The 18,027-nt window shown below is 35.7% G+C and overlaps 2 protein-coding genes across 3 annotated transcripts; one reads left to right on the top strand and one right to left on the bottom strand.

The window, feature by feature from the left end:
• Window positions 1–5,637: 5,637 nt before the first annotated feature.
• On the top strand, window positions 5,638–9,086 carry LOC104094274 (inositol polyphosphate multikinase alpha-like). Of its 2 annotated transcripts, none has more exons than XM_009600164.4 (2): window positions 5,638–5,773; window positions 7,818–9,086. In XM_009600164.4, exon 2 carries the CDS (start codon window positions 7,899–7,901, stop codon window positions 8,937–8,939), a length of 1,041 nt encoding a protein of 346 aa, XP_009598459.1. In that variant the 5' UTR covers window positions 5,638–5,773; window positions 7,818–7,898; the 3' UTR covers window positions 8,940–9,086. The 2 variants fall into 2 exon arrangements, with proteins under 2 accessions (XP_009598459.1, XP_018625647.1); XM_018770131.3 differs by having other exon boundaries at window positions 5,702–5,773; window positions 7,899–9,086.
• An 820-nt stretch (window positions 9,087–9,906) lies between these two features.
• On the bottom strand, window positions 9,907–15,186 carry LOC104094273 (protein FRIGIDA-like). The gene is made up of 3 exons (XM_009600163.4): window positions 14,479–15,186; window positions 10,964–11,139; window positions 9,907–10,864 (listed from the first exon to the last, which is right to left on the bottom strand). The coding sequence occupies exons 1-3, from the start codon at window positions 15,137–15,139 to the stop codon at window positions 10,037–10,039; spliced, it is 1,665 nt and encodes a 554-aa protein (XP_009598458.1). The 5' UTR covers window positions 15,140–15,186; the 3' UTR covers window positions 9,907–10,036.
• Window positions 15,187–18,027: the final 2,841 nt, after the last annotated feature.

The following is an 18,027-nucleotide window of genomic DNA, read 5'->3' as shown; positions in this document are numbered from 1 at the left end:
ATGTGTATTATATTATGCAGATGGCATGCAAGGGTCAAGGTAACAATGACCCTACTAGTTTTCGGGGTCGAGAAAAGGGTAGGAAGGGAAAGAGGAGGGTAGAAAATAATAGTCCCTCTTGTCCACCCTTTTCAGAGATGCCTATGTCTTATCCTCCACCACACGGCAATACTGAGATGCCACAGCATCACGAGCCGTACACCTTCATTCAGACACAGGTCTTCCATCACAGGGCCATAGGACTATACGTCCGATATACAGTCCAGCTGCCTCACAACCATCTGCATCGCAGCTATCTACATCACATCCACATAGATTACATCCCAACATATCATGGCCACATGGATCGCATCCATCCATGTCACAGCCACTCGGGTCACAGCCATCAGTATCACATCCACTTGGGTCGTATCTAGCTATGTCACAGTCACAGGGATCGCAACTATCTTCATCATCGACTCCATCTATTGCAGGCCTTCGCCTGTAAGGCAGTAGCTCTGATCCGCCTACACCGTCTTCACATGCCTTTGATACACATGCTTCGGATGGTGATGACGAGGTAGTGCATTATGATCGATATGGCAGAATCATCATAGTCCCTGAGGGTGATGGGTAAGTGTTATTCATTATTTTTGCGTCTATTGATTTGTAATATTTTTACTAAGATATTAATGTGTTTTTATTGTTAAATTGCAGGTTCATGCCGGGTAATAAGACTACGAAGATAATCACCAATGCCATCAGAAAAGCTTTATGACGGCCCTTATGCGACTTGGACTGATTGCCCATTCTCGCTGAAGAAGTAAAATTTCGATCAATTTAAGGTATAAATGTTCTTTTAAACAGTTTAATAATTTATATTTATGATGTTTCCATATAATATTTAACTTTTGAAATACATAGCAAGTGTGTATGGGAAGACCGCTATAGCGCGGAAGTGGCTGCAAATTTTCATCATAAAGCTCGCAAGAGATTGGCGAATGCTTTCTCGGATGCTAGAAAGAATAACAAGAGGCTTGGCTGGTTACTTGAGAATTTGTGGAATGATTTGCAAAGGCAATGGCTTACCGCAGAATTCTTAGAGAGGAGCGAAAAGGGAAAGAAAGCTCGCGCATCCGAGAAGGGAGGCTCCTTGCACACTGGAGGTGCGATCAGCCTAGGGACAATAAAAAGAAGATTGGTACGTAATTGCTTAAATTATTTTACTTAAGTATATCTATTCTGTTTATTAACTAAATTAAATTATTTTCAACAAAAGAAGTATGAGCGTCCAATGAGTCATGATGAACTATTCAAGGAGACGCATATTGTGAAGAAGAAGAAAGAGGGGGATCAAGATAGGTGAGTCGAGGACCGGGCCTCGACTACATATGTAAGCCTTCAATTTTCTTTAAGTATTATAATTTACTTTTATAAAAAATTTGAAATAATGATTTAATTTAAAATAATATAAGTCGCTACCAAAGTAACGTAGAGGAATTCATCCGTAGTCACCCAGCTGGTGAATCGGGTGAGCCAACCCAACCTTCAGACGAGGATGCTGAAAGAATATGGTTAGAGTCTGTTGGCAGTCCAAAATGGGGGAAGGTATACGGGCTTCCTACTAAAAACTTTTATTGCTATAAGTGTGAAATGCGAGGACTAGGGACTTCCTCGCAAGGCGAGAAACTTAATAGGGAGAGCCTCTCCGCTATGCTGGAGACAGTGACAAAGCTCACATCCGAGCTAGAAGCAGCCAAGGAAAGAGAAAGGCTTAGAGATGCTCAATTCCTTGACATGTAAGCTCAGATCAGTACTCTCCTATCTAATGGAGCTTTTCCATTGCCCCGATCTCGTGAGTCATCTCCATAGGGTCTACCTCCACGTGATCGTTCCTCCCGTCCTCCCCGTGATCGTTCTTCCCGTCCTCTACAAGACCGTTCTTTATACCGTCTTGTAAATGAAAGTTCATCAGACGGTGATGATGATGTTGTAGAAAATACCCATTGACTTTTATATACTTTGAACTAGACAAATAGAACCAGTTTTGAACTAGTTGTAATTAGTTTTAACTTGGTTTTGGATATTTATGTTCAATTGAACTTTAATTTGTTAGTTTTAAAGTATTTATTGAATGTTTTGGTTATTGTTGTGTTGTTGTTGTTGTTGTTATTATTAGGTGTATTGGTATGCTGGCAGGTGGTGTAGCTGCCAAAACATGCATTTTATGCCAAAATTAAACCCAGAAAAACCGACCAAAGTTGATCGATTTTTAATAATTAAAAAAAATTATTCCAAAATACCGACCAAAGTTGGTCGGTTAATGAACACTGAATTCCCAGAATTCAACATTACCGACCAACTTTGGTCGGTATTTTGCCTGCACTGTTGAGGTTACCGACCATAGTTAGTCGGTAATGTTTAATTTTAATTATTTTAAAAAAAATATATTTTCAATTACTGACCAAAGTTGGTCGATTTTTTAAAATTTTAATAATTAATAAAAAAAATATAATTTAGTTAAACCGACCAACTTTGGTTGGTAAAATTAAATTAATAAAATATGTTTCCGACCAAAGTTGGTTGGTAAACACTTAAACTTGTCAGATGGTCGTTTTAAGCTACCGACCAACTTTGGTCGGCAAGCCATTATGACCATCAAAACACCGTCCACACCCTAATGGTCGCGTTTTAGTCGGTAATTGGCCATAACCAACCAACTTTGGTCGATTTTTAGCGAATTTCTAGTATTGTAAGTGATTTTAGATTAGAATTTGTATTAATTATAATTAAGTGAAAAATGGTTAAAAAAATAGCCAATATGTATTTATTGGATCGATATAACTCATACCATGTATTTTTTTTTTCAGTATTTGCTTCAGTGTTATTTTAAGCCAATGGATCTTTCACTAGTTGCTTCAATTATTTTATGCTCCAAATGTTTCAAAATTTTGAATTTAGTTTATTTCCTGAAGTTTGTTACTCTCTTTCTTCTTTCTTTTTCTGGATTTGTTAAAAGAGCATGCATATGCTAAACAATCAATAATGGATTACCTCTTTTATTTAAATTCGTAAGTTAGAAAAATATCCATGATGGACATGTTTAACTGTAAACAAAAGTATAAGTAGTACATATGACATGTAATTCTCCTAGACGCACGGTAAGTACTAAATTTTTACTTTTTTCTAATTTAAAAGTGAAAAATTCTATCAAGCTAGTGTAAGGATTTTATAATTCTGGACGTAATCGTTATAAACAATCAAATAAACCACTTCATATGATTGTGAAATTGAATGATTTTTACAATGAAGAAAACATAAGTAACCCCTATATTTGGCCGAAAAAGCCAATTATATACCTCATTCTTATTTTTAAAAAATCAAACCTACTTAATGATTAACATCTGAATAAATACGATTCAAACATGATTACCTAATATATATATACATATATATATAATGATTGAAATTTAAATAATTAAGATTTAAACTTTCATTAAATGCAAAAAAAAAATATGACTTAACTCTCTTAAGTTATATTCTCTAATCATACTTTAAACGTACAGGTACATAAAATAAGATAATCTAACACACAAAATTATCATTTTCATTAACTTTTTTCCTTCTTTTTTAAGTTGTCAGTTTACAGGATGGTTGAAAATTCAGCTCAAGGAAAAGGAAAGAAAGAAAAAGGAAAAGAGAAAGTTTTGATTATGTGGATTTGAGGTCGATAGATTGGATTTTTTTAGTCCTGTCATTCGTCTTTTTTTTTTTTTTTATTTTATGTGTTGCTTTTTAACCTTCTTTTTGGATTTTAAAGAAGGAAAATTATAGAGGAACTTAAATTTTAATCTCTAATGAAGGAAAAGGAAGAGTGTGGTAATCTTCTAGGCGTTATGAACCAAAAAACACAATCTAGTTACATGATCCAGAAAATAAATGCTGACATCTATATATAATTGCCCGTATTTCATATACTCTACTCTATATACTCTACTCTTCTTCTATATCTGTGCAATAGTAGAATCTGTATTGAGTTTCTAATAAATCTGGTAAGCCTCTCCTTAGTTAGCAAACTGCTTTGGTTAGCTAACTAGAGACATTTTCGTTTATTGAACTATCTTTCAATTTCACTAAAGTCATTTAACTATCTTTTGTCACTTAAAAGTAACTAAACTTTATCATTGTCACTTAAAAGTCATTTTGCCTCAAACCCCTACCATAAATATGACGTGACATTAAATTTTATGATAAAAATCCAAAAATAAATGCCACATAAGCTAATATGGGTCATACCCATTTTAGATCTATTTATTCTTTAATGTGATTTGACCCATAATCCAAATGAGTTTCGATAAAAAAAAAAATATTAAGTTCCACATTAGTTTAAAATGATTATCCTATACTAAAATAATCTATGCTAGAAATTTCTTATTTTGTAGTATAGGATAATCATTTTAAACTAATGTGAAACTTCATATTTTTATTTTATCGAAACCCATTTGGATTATGGGTCAAATCACATTAAAGGATAAATGGATCTAAAATGGGTATGACCCATATTAGCTTATGTGACATTTATTTTTGGATTTTTATCATAAATTTAATGTCATGTCATATTTATGGTAGGAGTTTGAGGCAAAATGACTTTTAAGTGACAATGATAAAGTTTAGTTACTTTTAAGTGACAAAAAATAGTTAAATAATTTTAATGAAATTGAAAGATAGTTCACTGATCATCAGTGAAATTAACCCGCTAACTAAATAATAAATCTTTGTTTTGGCTGCAACATTATGGTCCATATTAGCGTTTTGTGACTCCAAATATCATTCTTCTTTTATTAAAAAAAAATTAAATTATATCTATATTTTCGAGCTCACATCCTCAAGGTCAAAATTCGTGAAAGTTTTTTAGTATTCGTCAGCAGAGATTCATGATGTTTATTTCCAAAACACCTTACCCCAAGGTTAACATTATGATATTTGGCAGGATGCATTAGAGAAAATAATAAATGTATTAACTTTTGGTATTATTAATCCCTAGGTATTACTAATACAAGCATTAGTTATATAACTTATTTGATATTGTCTATGTATAACTAATTAATACATGTCAAACCATGATATTAGTAATATCAGGGCTATTAATTCATGCATTAACATGGTTAAATACAAAATTATCCTTAAAGTTCCTTAAAGCTAAAGAATATGGAGGGCATTTTTGAAAACAACTAATTTTTTTTAAAAATTATGCAAAGCATTTTAAATACACATCACCAAACAGAAATATTAGATAAGAAATAATTTTACATAATTAAAGACTTTAAAAAGTCAAATTTTTGACTAAGTCAAAAGTAGCCAAAAAGAAAGAATATTTTCATGAGAGGGATCTTTCGTTGACAATGTCAAAAAACAGGAAGAACATAAAAAAGGAAAAGAAGAATACATTTATAGGAACATCTTAATTTAGTAAATTAAAAATATGTGCCATGCGGAAAAGCGAATAACCTTTTTGAAGTTCGGATCTGATAGGAGTACTACTTTTAATCGGTTTTTATTCTCTACAAGCTTCCAACAACAAGTATCACTACAATTGGTGGAAGCGAGTCACAGAAATAACACGTGTCAGATTATAAATCTTCCACATCACCGCCTTACTACACCGACCAATGAACCCGCAGTAGTCAATTAATTCACCTTCTTCTATTTAAACCTTGTTCTTTCCGAAATTCTCACAGTTAAAATCTCACTTTTCAAAAACATTGACTGCTTCTTCGAAGGAGTCGAAAGAGAGGTAATTATTTGAATTTTTCTAACTCAAAACTTGCTTTATTCTGCAGTTTTTATATTTTCTCGAATTTTGATGTTGTTTTATGTGTAAAGATTGTTAATACCTATAAAACGTCTTTTTTTTTTTTTTTTTTCCAACAATGTTTAATCCTTTGGCAGTGATTCAGATTTTTTGGCGGAAGAAAAGTTCAGCTTTGCTTCTATTTTAACATATAAAGAGAAATAAATACTTACATTAAGTAGCAAACTTTGTCTGATTTCTATGGTTTAATATTCATATGCTTTTGTATTTTTCTTATTGTTGCTATCACATGGGCCAAGCTGGTCTAATTTTCTAGTTCAGTTGTATGTTTTGTATTGCGAAAGAACTTATTCTGACACCACTTTTTCTATCACTGTTTGTAGATTTGATTTGATTTTTATTTCTAAGTATACTGCCAAAGTTTGGGATTTTTTCCCAGGTTTCTTGCATCTGCTTAATCTTAAAGCGATATTTTGTTCTTTTATCTGTTTAAAACCCAGTGATTCATGTCTGTGCTATGCTGCAAATCTGTAAATCTTTTACCTGTGATCTACCTATGCAACTCTTTAGAGATCAATCCAATATCTAAAGGCAGGGGATGTACCATTAAATATAGATACATATTTTTGAAATTTTTCTTTAAGTTATCTCTATGCACCTCTGCAACTATTGGGAACGAGAACTTAGTGCAACATTTATTAGATTAGAAGAGGTTTAAGTTTTTTCTGGCCCAGAAAATTACCTGACTATCTTTCACGTTTTTCTCTCTTAATCCACATGTACATAGATCAAATTGGACACGGAGGTTTCTTATCGCTAACTTTAACTTTTTTTAGGTTGATGCTTACTTGATTGATATATGTTGACTTATTAATTGGAGTAGAATGGATATAAATGATTCATATAGTAGAATAAAACTAATTTAGGATTCAGGTTACTTGATTGATGTTTGTCCAACTTATTCATTACAATGTACTAGACAATTTGTTTTTGCAATAACTCATGTAATTCATAAGAATGTGGCTGCAAGCTTACTGGGCATCTCGTATGTCTAACTTTTTTCCTTTTTTTCCCCTTAACCATTCTCTGCATAATTTAGTGATTCTATTTTAGGTGTTATTACTTTTTGGTCTTGTGACTTATGTGTGCAAATTTATCAGAGGTCAAATTTGTGTTGTTTGTCCTGGAAATTTATTATCCAAAATCCAAAATGGAAATGACACTGTGTGGTTATCCTGGTGGATAGTAGCTTTTAAATCCGTCCATCAGTGGTTGAACCGATAATGGAATCATTGTTGGTGATGGACCAGGTGAAAGAAAGTCTGAAGAGAAGTATCTGTATAAGCTTCGGCATGCGAGTCAAGAAAGAGTACATCTCAGGAATAAAATGAGTTTAAACGAGAAGTTTGGGTTATAGTCTTATATTTCTCGTCTTGTTTATAGAGTTCGAGTACTGATAGATAGGAACAGCTAAAGAAGAAAACTAATCATATCTTAGATGATCAACCTTGATTGGCTTTGTGTATATCCTTAAATTCGTTGGTTTCCTCAGGTAGTTTCTTTAGCTAGTTTGAGCATAAGATTGGGGAAAATAATAGTAATGAAGTGACTTAAATTTGATTGATGTCATAAAAGGTGTTTCCAGGAGACCATGAAATATTTGACCACTCGTACTATATGGGAAAAAATGTAATTTCTCACCAGTGATATCCTAGAGATAAAAGCATAACTAAGTCTGCGTGTATGAGACAACTGATATGTTTTCTTTTCCTATTTTTTGATTATTACTTTTTCTTTTATCTTTGGGCTCTTTTGGTTCTTGGATCTGTAGTGACGATCATGGTGAAAGTTAATTCAAGGTATATCATGTGCTGTTCCAATCCCAATAACAAAACTGGAGTCGGATTCAATTTATTGGTTTTGCAAGTACCAAGAATTCAGAGATTTTCCTATTCCTTTTACTCTGTTGCACTTTTTGCTTTTCCTTGAGGCTGATATAAGCTGTAATTCTGTCTCAATTTCACAGGAACAACTTTGTGTGTCAGAGACTTTTGATTGCTAGATATTACCCTTCTTTTTATTCTGAAGTACTTCACTTTCTGTGAAGATGCTTAAGGTCCCTCCACATCAAGTTGCAGGACACGAAGCGGTCAATGGAAAGCTGGGGCCCCTCGTGGATGAATCGGGGCGCTTCTACAAGCCTTTGCAAGGCGATGAACGAGGGTCCAATGAGGTTGCATTCTATATTTCATTGTCTACTAATAGTGGGATCCCGGAACACATCCAAAGATTTTTCCCCACCTTTTATGGCACTCAACTCATAGAGGCATCTGATGGATCTGGCTTGAAGCCTCACTTGGTCTTGGAAGATCTTGCTCGAGGTCAAGTCAACCCGTCAATTATGGACGTTAAGATTGGTTCAAGAACCTGGGCACCTGAAGCATCCCAGAAATACATCGAGAAGTGCTTAAAAAAGGATCGAGAATCATCAAGCCTTCCATTAGGATTCAGGATATCGGGGTTGCAAATCTTTAGAAGCAAAGGATTAGGGTTCTGGAAGCCGGGAAAGAAAGCTGCTCAGAAACTCTCTACAGAGGAAGTCAAGTTAGTCTTAAGAAGGTTTGTTTCCTCAAACACATTAAATGACTTGGATCTGGAACCAGACTGCGCTCTCGCGTCAACTGTGTACGGCGGCTCCACTGGCATTTTATCTCAGTTATTAGAGCTGAAAGCATGGTTTGAGGATCAAACTACATACCACTTCTATTCTTGCTCAATTCTGGTGGTCTTTGAAAAAGAGCTGGCATTGGAAGGAAGCAATCCAGGTGCTCAAATCAAGCTGATTGACTTTGCTCATGTTTACGAAGGACGTGGTGTCATTGATCATAACTTCTTGGGGGGTCTCTGCTCATTGATAAAGTTCATTTCTGAAATTCTTACTGCTCCTAATGAGTGCAAAACAGAAGTCTCTGCAAAAGATGGTCAGAAGAATCTTATTAACACTGATAATGGCGTTGTCGCTGATCAGGAGAACTTTGTTAACTCTGGTAATGGCGTTGTCGCTGATCAGGAGAACCTTATTAACTCTGGTAATGGTGTTGTCGCGGATCAGAAGAACCTTACTAGCACTGATAATGGTGTTAGCTGAACCACTTACACACTTTGGAACCATTTAGCAGCATGGATTCCAATCACACAATAATTTTCCACTTACACGCGTTTTTTAAGATTTATTTGAAGTGTAAAGAAAAGCAGCAACATTTTTTATTTGATTGATTTGATGTTGCAAGCATAATTCTATAATCATTCTTTGAGTGATACTTTTTGCATATTTGAAATTTTCAAGTGCCCAAAATGATTAAGTTATTTAATCATGGGGAAGATCATAAGGATGTTACATGAAAGATGGTTTGGGATTGTTATACAAATAGCCGATCAGATTCAATGTTTACTTTTTTTAGCTGGTTTATATAGATCATACATTGATATATACATGCAGCTATTTGGGTTATTCTATTGTTTTTCATGCACATCTCTATAGCCTTTTGAAAGGATCTGCCCTCTAGGCCTAGGCCATGCGAAACAAGAAAACAGAGTAGTGTTGAAATTCTTCATTTATGCTTCTGGTCCAGTTTCTGTTTTCATTCCTTCTTTTGATTCAACACCTAAATTTAAATTTGTACAATTTTATTGCTTAGCCGTTTTTATAGATTACCTGTCCTTGTTTAGTGTAGTCTATAATATATGTAATTAAATTTCAAATGACATGATTTGTGTAAATATATTTATCACTATTGTAGAGAAGTTAAAATTCTTTTTATTGTAATATTGTTTTCTATTAAGATTGAGTTTAATTTTTGTACGCTGGCAATATAAATATTCTTTAAACATGAGTTATATCTTAGAAAAAAAGATATAATTTACAGTTTTACACCCACGAAGGTTTTCAAAGCACGTTTCTGCATTTACCTACAGCAGCCATTGCTTTGCACATGTCAATTTACTTATTGAATTCTTGCCAGGAAAATTCAAGCGCTTGTCAACATAATATTTAACTTTTTCGTGGAAATGGAATTTTGCTAAGGGGTAAAACGGTGACATTGCTATACCAGGCCTTGAAAATTGAGCAGGATCATTTACTTAACATTCCCCACACTTGTGCATCTTTGGTGCAATTGGCATATCACATTACAAAGATTGCATACTACAAGAGAAACTAAAAAGTACTACAAGTTACTGCATGCCTTAGGGATAATATGTCCTTGGGTACAAGTAGGAAGAACGATGGTTAACAGAGGGAACAGCACCTACTGCATACGAACCGCTGTTCCGATACGGTGCACTTCCTGGAACAGTATTGGGCAACTGATAAGGATCAGAAGCAGAGCTCTGGCGACCGACACCAACAGGAACAGTGTTTGGCAACCCTATAGAGCCTTGCCACGGTGGTGGTGACCCATATTCATAGTTGTAAGAGACCGACCTCTCGTGCATGGATGCATCCCCTTGCCATCCATATAATTTATTGTTATAACTTCTTGCTTGCCCGGCTCTACCATCAATCGGCATCCCTCCATGAAATCCAGCATATGAGCCAGCTTGTAGAACATTATCCGTGCTTCTTGTTATACCTGAACCAAATCTACCCATAACCACACCTCCCCCACTTGCAGCTAGTGAGCCAGGAACAGTATCAGCTATCGAGCCAGCAATAGGTCCAGGCAATGCTGGTGGTGACAAAGAATAACCATAAAAGCGGCCGGCAGTTCCACTTTCTAACAAGGGTCTCTGGCTATAGACGTGATTAACAGCTCTTTGCTGTTCCGAACCTGCAATACGTCTGCGCTTTGCTTGTCTGTCATCGAACCTTCTAGAAAACCCCGTTTCATCACATTTCCAATTCTGCACCATCTTCTCCCTTCTTTGATCATTCCTAGCTATTTTTTTCTCCAAGCTCTCAATTCTGTCACTGATACGAAACCGTGGAATAAGCTTTGAGGGATCAATGTTATGGGCTTCCAAACATTCGATGACAGATTTCATAGTAGACAATTCCCTCTTGTTTGCTTCATTCTGTATGACGTAACAAAGAGCAGTTATGTTTAGGATATAGGAGAAGGAAGAAAGAGGGGGGGGGGGGTATTAGTGCTCGAGATGAAATTCAAGAATTACCACAACATCATGTGAACCATGCGATTTCCATTTCCTTTTCTTCAGCGATTCTTTAAATTCATGTAAAAACGATGACAAAATTGTGTAAGGGCTAATCTTTTCCTCAACGCCAAAAGTATAAGCAACATCAACAGCCTCAACTTCCATCTTATGCTTCACCATGCCCTCTATTATTTCTGTTGCAAATATACATAAATCAAAGTTAGGCAGTCAGATAAATTAGTAGGTCTTCCACTCATGCGAGCCAAGGGCCCAAGTATCAAGTGGGGAGAATAAAACATGTATCCAAGGTAGCATATTAAATAAGTCATAGTCACTTATTTGTAAAATATGAGGTGGATTATGCGTTCCTGGACTTGACCTCCAGGTTTTTTCCAATCAAAAAATTTCCTCCAACTAGAAATGAAAGAAAAGGGCACACAAGGACGTGACATAGTGGTCAATGAAGTGGATGAAAATCACGGGAGACCACGGTTCAAATCCCAATAGAGCCAGTAAAAACGCTAGGTGAATAGGTGATTTTTTTCACATCTACCTAAGCCTTGGTAGGCAGAGTATATCTGATATTTGTGCTGGTGGGGAGTAGTAACTACTCGGTGGAATAGTCGAGTCTCGCACAAGCTGGCTCGAATGCCACCAGTGTTTTTGAGAGCGAGAAGCGCAAAAAAGCGACAAGGGCTCATTTCGCTTAAAGCGAGAAGTGAAGCGCTCGCTTCATTGAAGTGAAGTGACATCTATATAGAAGTGCCAAAATAAACCTTGCACAGATAAGTAAAATAACTAAAGAAAAAGAACTCAACAAAAATATTTTATATATATATATATAATATTATTTTTTAAAATTTAAAGACTAAAAAGTAGAGTCTCAAAAATCTATGTATATATAAGCAAATCTTTAAAGTTATTAAGCTGATTTTTTATAATAAAACAAAACTTTAACAGAATTGAAAGATAAAAACAGAAAAGGAACAAAAGTAAAATAGCTTTAAAAATAATATATCTTTAAAACAAAGAAAGAAGGGAACAAGAAACCGTAGAAGTTGCAGCGAATGAAATTGAACAGCGAAGGGAACAAGAGGTGTGGAATGAAAGTGCAAACTAGAGAACCAAATTCAGGTAGAGTAACAAGTAATGAAAGGTCACACCGCGACCTCTAATGAGATCTTGCATGGAATATCAAGTTATAGAAAAACTGTAGTGCCACAGCAAGGAGAGAAAATAAAAGGGATGTAGCACCATAGCAAGGGAAGAAAATGAAAAGGGAAGTGCAAAGGTACCAGAAGAGATATATGATATGGTTTAAATCAAAATTGTCCCTTATCTTTGGGTATAGGTCTAACGTTGTCCTTAAAATATAACCTAGAACATTTATTGTCCTTTAACTTTGCAAAAACTGAGTAGATATAGTTTCACTAATGGAAGAGACAAACAGAAAGCAAAAGAGTAACGGTGCTCTCACGTGATTCTCGCCAGACCTCGGCAAAAAAATCCCACGTTTCTTCCTTGAATGGTTCTCTCTCCAACTTAATGAGGATATGCTTTTAATATTCATCCCATATTTTTTTCTTCGTCATGAAGGCTGCATGTAATTGGCCTCACCAATGATCACACATCCTCTCAAAGACCATCAGAATGTGATAACCAGATGATATCTCAACATAGAGAAAATGGAAGAGAGATAGAGATCCGGAAAAGTCCCATGTTTCCTTTATCCGACATGTTTATCTGAGCATAAGCGGGAGAATGGGCGAACGGTAGACTCATGGCCTGTTTTAAATCCAAGTTCTACACTACTGAAACGCACATAGAAAATGCCTCAAAATCACAGGGCTATCCATAACGAGCCCTTCAATCGTCCACCTGCCGTCGCTGCTGCTGCTGCGCCTGGCTCCGCAACCGTCCCCTCCTTTATGGAGTTATCATTAATTGACCTCAAATTAGCCACCAATAATTTCAGCTCAGTCTGCTTCTTAAGTTCCTTACAAATTCCAATACATAGATATATCACCCATTTTGTGGTGATGAACAGAATATTTTACTAAACTCAATATAAAAATCTTTAGGGCCTAACAGAAGGTAGATATTAAATAATGGCAATACATGTAACTTCAATAGGCGACATTGCATTTATTGATACATAAAAAGCAAAAATAGAGTGACATATAAACAACTATGACATAATGACATCCATTACCACTAGAAAAGAGGAATAAAATTTCCCTACAGGTCAAGGCAAAAGAAAGAAAGAGAAAGGGGGCAGAGGACAAAGTGAACAGCTATGCTCCGGTACCTTATAAACTTGTCACTGCTCCGGTACCTTATAAACTTGTCACTAGGAAGTAGGAACCGCCAGAAGTTAAGGGTCGACTCTCTCACTACTCACCCACCATGTGCTGCAATCTTACCAATTCCTTTGCAGTAAAAAGTTCCATAAGAAATTGCCATAGTCAGACTGCTTTGAAGACTATGGAATTTTAGGAGCTTTCTGTAAACCCCAGACTGGAACTTCAGCAACAGCATAGTCACAAGGTACAACTATAAAATCCAAGACAAAAATTTACCATCACAAATTTTATTACATGTGTTGTATTTTGGTCTAATTAAACTCAGTACTCCTAAGAACAAACCAGTTAATTTTCCTACAAATCCTCAATTATCTCGAAGCAGAATAAGTAACTTTCCACCAAGAGGTCCATCAAAATTTCTTATTTTCCCACAACAAATTTCTTACTTCAGGCCTTTCTACACTTGCATCTAGGAGACCCAGTTCTAGTTTTGCTGTTTAGAGCAAACTGATGTATGCAACCCCACCTCACTAATTGAAAGTACGATTAGTTCAAATGCACTTCATATTCATTCAATCAGTTCCAGTCAGCTAGATGAATCTTGTATGTCCATTTTGTTCTATACAGGTTTATTTCATTCCAATACTAAATAATATATTTGTAAGCAAACTCAAGAATCCACTAATCACACGCTTATCTCAACACATTCAACTAGCTTAATCCCAACTAGTTGTTCCCATTGTGTTATGTTTAAGCTCCATCGTGTTACATGTTTAGCTAACTGTGCATTGGTTCCAAGAGATCTTAGATATTCTAAGACACCTTCCCTCCATGTGGTCTTAGGTCGACCTCGCCTCTTTTTACTATCTCCAATCATCAAATTGTCACATACACGGACCAATTCAGCTAGCACATCTATTATTTAGAGAAGAGTTTAAGTTATACGCACTGATAGTGTCACTTATTAGGTAATTACAGGTAAACTTTTTGATAAGCATTAATTGGTAATCTTGTAACAATGGTAGCAAACCAGCTATCACAGATTAAAATTCACTGATAATAGAAAAAAAAAAATCTTTACATTGTCGGTGTATAAAACTTAAATACAACAACAACAACAAACCCAGTGTAATCCGGTATAAAACTTAAATCCTTTTAAAAAATGTACTGCAAAATGATGAAATGCAAATGTAGCTTGCAGATAAATAGATAGAGTGGAGGAGGACCGACCTGGAATCTTTTCGATGAGCACATTTGATCTCCTAAGTGCACTTTTAATCCCCCTGATGTTACTCTTCCGAATCAAGTCCCTAACATCCTCATTCCTAAAAACTTGTGGAATCCCAAAACACCCAATAAGCAATAACAGCCCCCGCGCGTCCATTTCACTCGCCTTTTTTATACCTCGTTCATCAACCAACCTTCTTCTCCATATAACCGCTGCTTGTTCAGCTTCTTTTGAGACTGCTTCATCAATTTCGTCCAAACCCATTAATAAAAAGCACTCCAAAACCAATGCGGATGCTTCCCTATAGGAAATCATCTGCGTATCCTTATTAAGATCTTTGCCCCTTTTGGCATAAAAGTCTCCCATACAGCTGAGTACAAGCTTTGCTGCGTTGGGCGCAAGCTTTAATGCCTCTGGGAGTTGTTCGCGCAGTGTGTTTTCTTGCTCTGGAAGTGGGAGTTGCGATGTTATGTAAGTTCGAAGTCCCTTGCCGCACATCGTCTTGCAGAGGTTTTCGAGCTGTGGATTTGGAGGTGGTATTTTTGAGTCTTTTTCTTCGGGGGCTGCCGGTGGTGACGCCGGTGATGGGGTGGTGGTGTCAGCCGTCTGAGGCTTGGTGGCGGTGGAGGTTGGGGTCGCGGCTGGACCAGCCAGATTCTCCATTGAAGAATGTGAGTCTCCAATGCTATTTTATTTCATCCTTCCAATTTATATAAGTACAAATATTTCCATTTTTAGACGTTAAATACAAGAGAAAATATTTAACAGTAATGAATATTCTATAAAAACTTTTTACGTATATCTTTATGTAGATATGTTGGACTATTAATTTCAAACTTCTCAAATTAATTCGTTAATTACTATAATTTGTTACTCCCACCGTTTCAATTTATAAGGCATAGTTTGATATTCCACTAGACTTTTAAGAAAATAATCAATAATTTTGACACTTGTGGTATAAATATGCCAGTCATATATGTAGAGCAATAAAAGTTTTAAATTTATTATTTGTGAGATTGAAAGTTTATCATTAAAATAAAACGAGAAGTTTAATTTTTTTTATACTAATAAATATAAAATATTACCATTAACAACCAACTTTTGTACAACTCATGAGCAGAGGCGGATCCAGGATTTAAATCTTATGGGTTCAATTTTAAGATTTTTAATATTGAACCCATTATATTTTTAAAGTTATGAGTTCATATCTACTATTTTTATAATTTTAATAAATTTTTACATATAAATTTTTACTCCGCGTCGAAAGTTATGGGTTCAGTTGAACCCGTAGGTAGTACACTACATCCGCCTCTGCTCATGAGCGCCTATATTTGCAACTTCCATCTCGAGGTGTTACATCCAGGCCTCCAATCGACCAACAAGAAAACAGTAAACTAACTCTTCACGTTGCCCTAGTACATCCTCCTATTTTAATCAAACTAATAGAAAAAGTAACAAACAGAAACAATACCTAACTTATTGTATAACTTATGGAACAGACTTCGACACTTTTTTACTTTCTTTGATGTTTGTGTACTCTCTAGTCTAATTTTGACTTCTTTTTGTATCTGTGCAATTGCAAAATATGTATTCACATTAGTGCCTCTAAAAATCCTCCAATTTCTTGCTTGTCATGTGTGGTATATCATTGCTCCCCATATGGCTGCCACCACTTCTCTCTTCATCTGCTTCCATCTCCTATTCTTCATCCGCTATAATTGTTGTGTGACCCCCTTGTTAGCTATATATAACTTAGACCAATTACTGAGACCTTGCCTAACTTCAGTTATCCATGCACACTCTGCAAATAGGTAGTGTGGATTTTCTGCCTTTCGTTCATCACACAGACAATATATGTTATCTGCCACTGGAATCTGGAGCCTTTGGAGCCTCTCTTTTGTGAGCAGCTTGTTTTAGTTGGCTAACCAAACAATGAGCATGTGCTTAGGTTGCATTGCTTTGGTCCACATTAAGTCAGCCTCCTTTAATCTTTCTAGACCTGTTAGCATAGCATTGTAGTTCTTAGTCAGTGAGTACTCCCCATTAGTTGTAAGTTGATATCTATTGGTATGGTGCAACCATTCCACTCTTAAGGGCATTCAATTTCCTACGGTACCAACTGTTGTTAATTCGAGGATTATGATCCAATATATTTCCATCTTGCTTTATATATACTCCATGCACCCATCTCACCTATAAGAAATCTTTTTTCTTATTTAATTGCCATAATAACTTCCCAACTAAAGCTACATTCCAGCTCCTACAACCATTTATATTCAGACCACCATATTTTTTAGGCTTGCACACTTTCTCTCATGCAACCAATGGGACTTTCCTATATTCTTCAGAAGTGCCCTATAAGTAATCCCTACACCTCTTGTCCACCTCCTTAAGAATACTCTGGGGGAGTATAAAAACAGATGGAGTACAACATTAACAGTCTGCAATCTTCCTGCATAGGATAGTTCTTATGAGTATGCCTTGGTAATCTTGTCTGTTATCTTGTATAGTAATTGGTTGCATTTCATCTTGATCCATTTTTTTGGATGATAGGGGTAGGCCAAGGTACCTCATAGGCAAAGTACCCTGGATAAATTCTGCCATTGCAATTATCTCTTCCTGTTCTTCTCTTGTGATCCCTGCAAAAAAAATGCTTGATTTTAGTATTTGCCACCAATCTTGTGACTCTGCTAAAATGATCTAACACTTCCATAACTCTCTGTGTTGACTACATGTCACCTTTACAGAAGATCATGCGATCATCTCCAAAGATCAAGTGAGTAAGCTTCAGCCTCTATGCACATAGGACGAAACTTAAAATCTGGTAATTTTTCCATTATCTTCAAGGTTCTGGATAAATACTTTATCACCAAAATAAATAATAATGGTGAAATTGGATCCCCTTATCTAAGATCTCTCCTCCCATCAAAGTATCCATAGTTCTCCCCATTCATATTTACTGAGAATTTAGTAGAAGTAATACAAGTCATAATCAGAGCAACAAATGAGTTTGGGAAACCATAACCAATTAATGCTTCCTTTATGAAGTTCAAACTAACCATATTATATGCCTTCTTCAAGTCAATCTTCATGAGGCACCTAAGTGATGTCTTCCTATTATAGTGTCTCAGTAAATTATGATGTATCAGTACATTATGAACCAGTGATCTTCTCTCCACAAAAACAGCCTGTGTGTCTGTGATCAAATGTTTAAATGCTTCCTTCAGCCTAATACACAATACCTTTGAGATATATTTATATAATACATTGCAGCAAGAAATTAGCCTGAACTGACCTGCAAACTGATGTGCTGGTACTTTAGGAATCAAAGCAATAAGAGTGGAGTTTATCTTCCTCGGCAGCTTTCCATTTCTGATAAATTGCAGTACAACATTGGTCACCTCCTCCCCCACAAGCTTTTCTGAAAAATTACTCCCATAACCATCTGGACCTGGACTCGTGTGTACATCAATGCTAAACATGGCCTTTTTTTTACATCTTTCCCTATGTAGTCCCTTACTAGTTCAAGTTGTTGAGCCATTATATGGGTA

Source organism: Nicotiana tomentosiformis, chromosome 12 (genome assembly GCF_000390325.3).
Source record: "Nicotiana tomentosiformis chromosome 12, ASM39032v3, whole genome shotgun sequence".
NCBI classification, from domain to species: Eukaryota; Viridiplantae; Streptophyta; class Magnoliopsida; order Solanales; family Solanaceae; genus Nicotiana; species Nicotiana tomentosiformis.
Note: the sequence above shows the minus strand (reverse complement) of the source record. Positions and strands in the feature narration are given on the sequence as shown.

Bases quoted from the DNA above. Each gene is read 5' to 3' on its own strand.
- LOC104094274 (XM_009600164.4), top strand. From the start codon at position 7,899: ATGCTTAAGGTCCCTCCACATCAAGTTGCAGGACACGAAGCGGTCAAT.
- LOC104094273 (XM_009600163.4), bottom strand. From the start codon at position 15,139: ATGGAGAATCTGGCTGGTCCAGCCGCGACCCCAACCTCCACCGCCACC. The intron at 11,140-14,478 runs GTCGGTCCTCCT...TATTTGCAACAG, and splicing joins GCTCATCGAAAAGATTCCAG to AAATAATAGAGGGCATGGTG. The intron at 10,865-10,963 runs GTAATTCTTGAA...TACGTCATACAG, and splicing joins ATGGTTCACATGATGTTGTG to AATGAAGCAAACAAGAGGGA.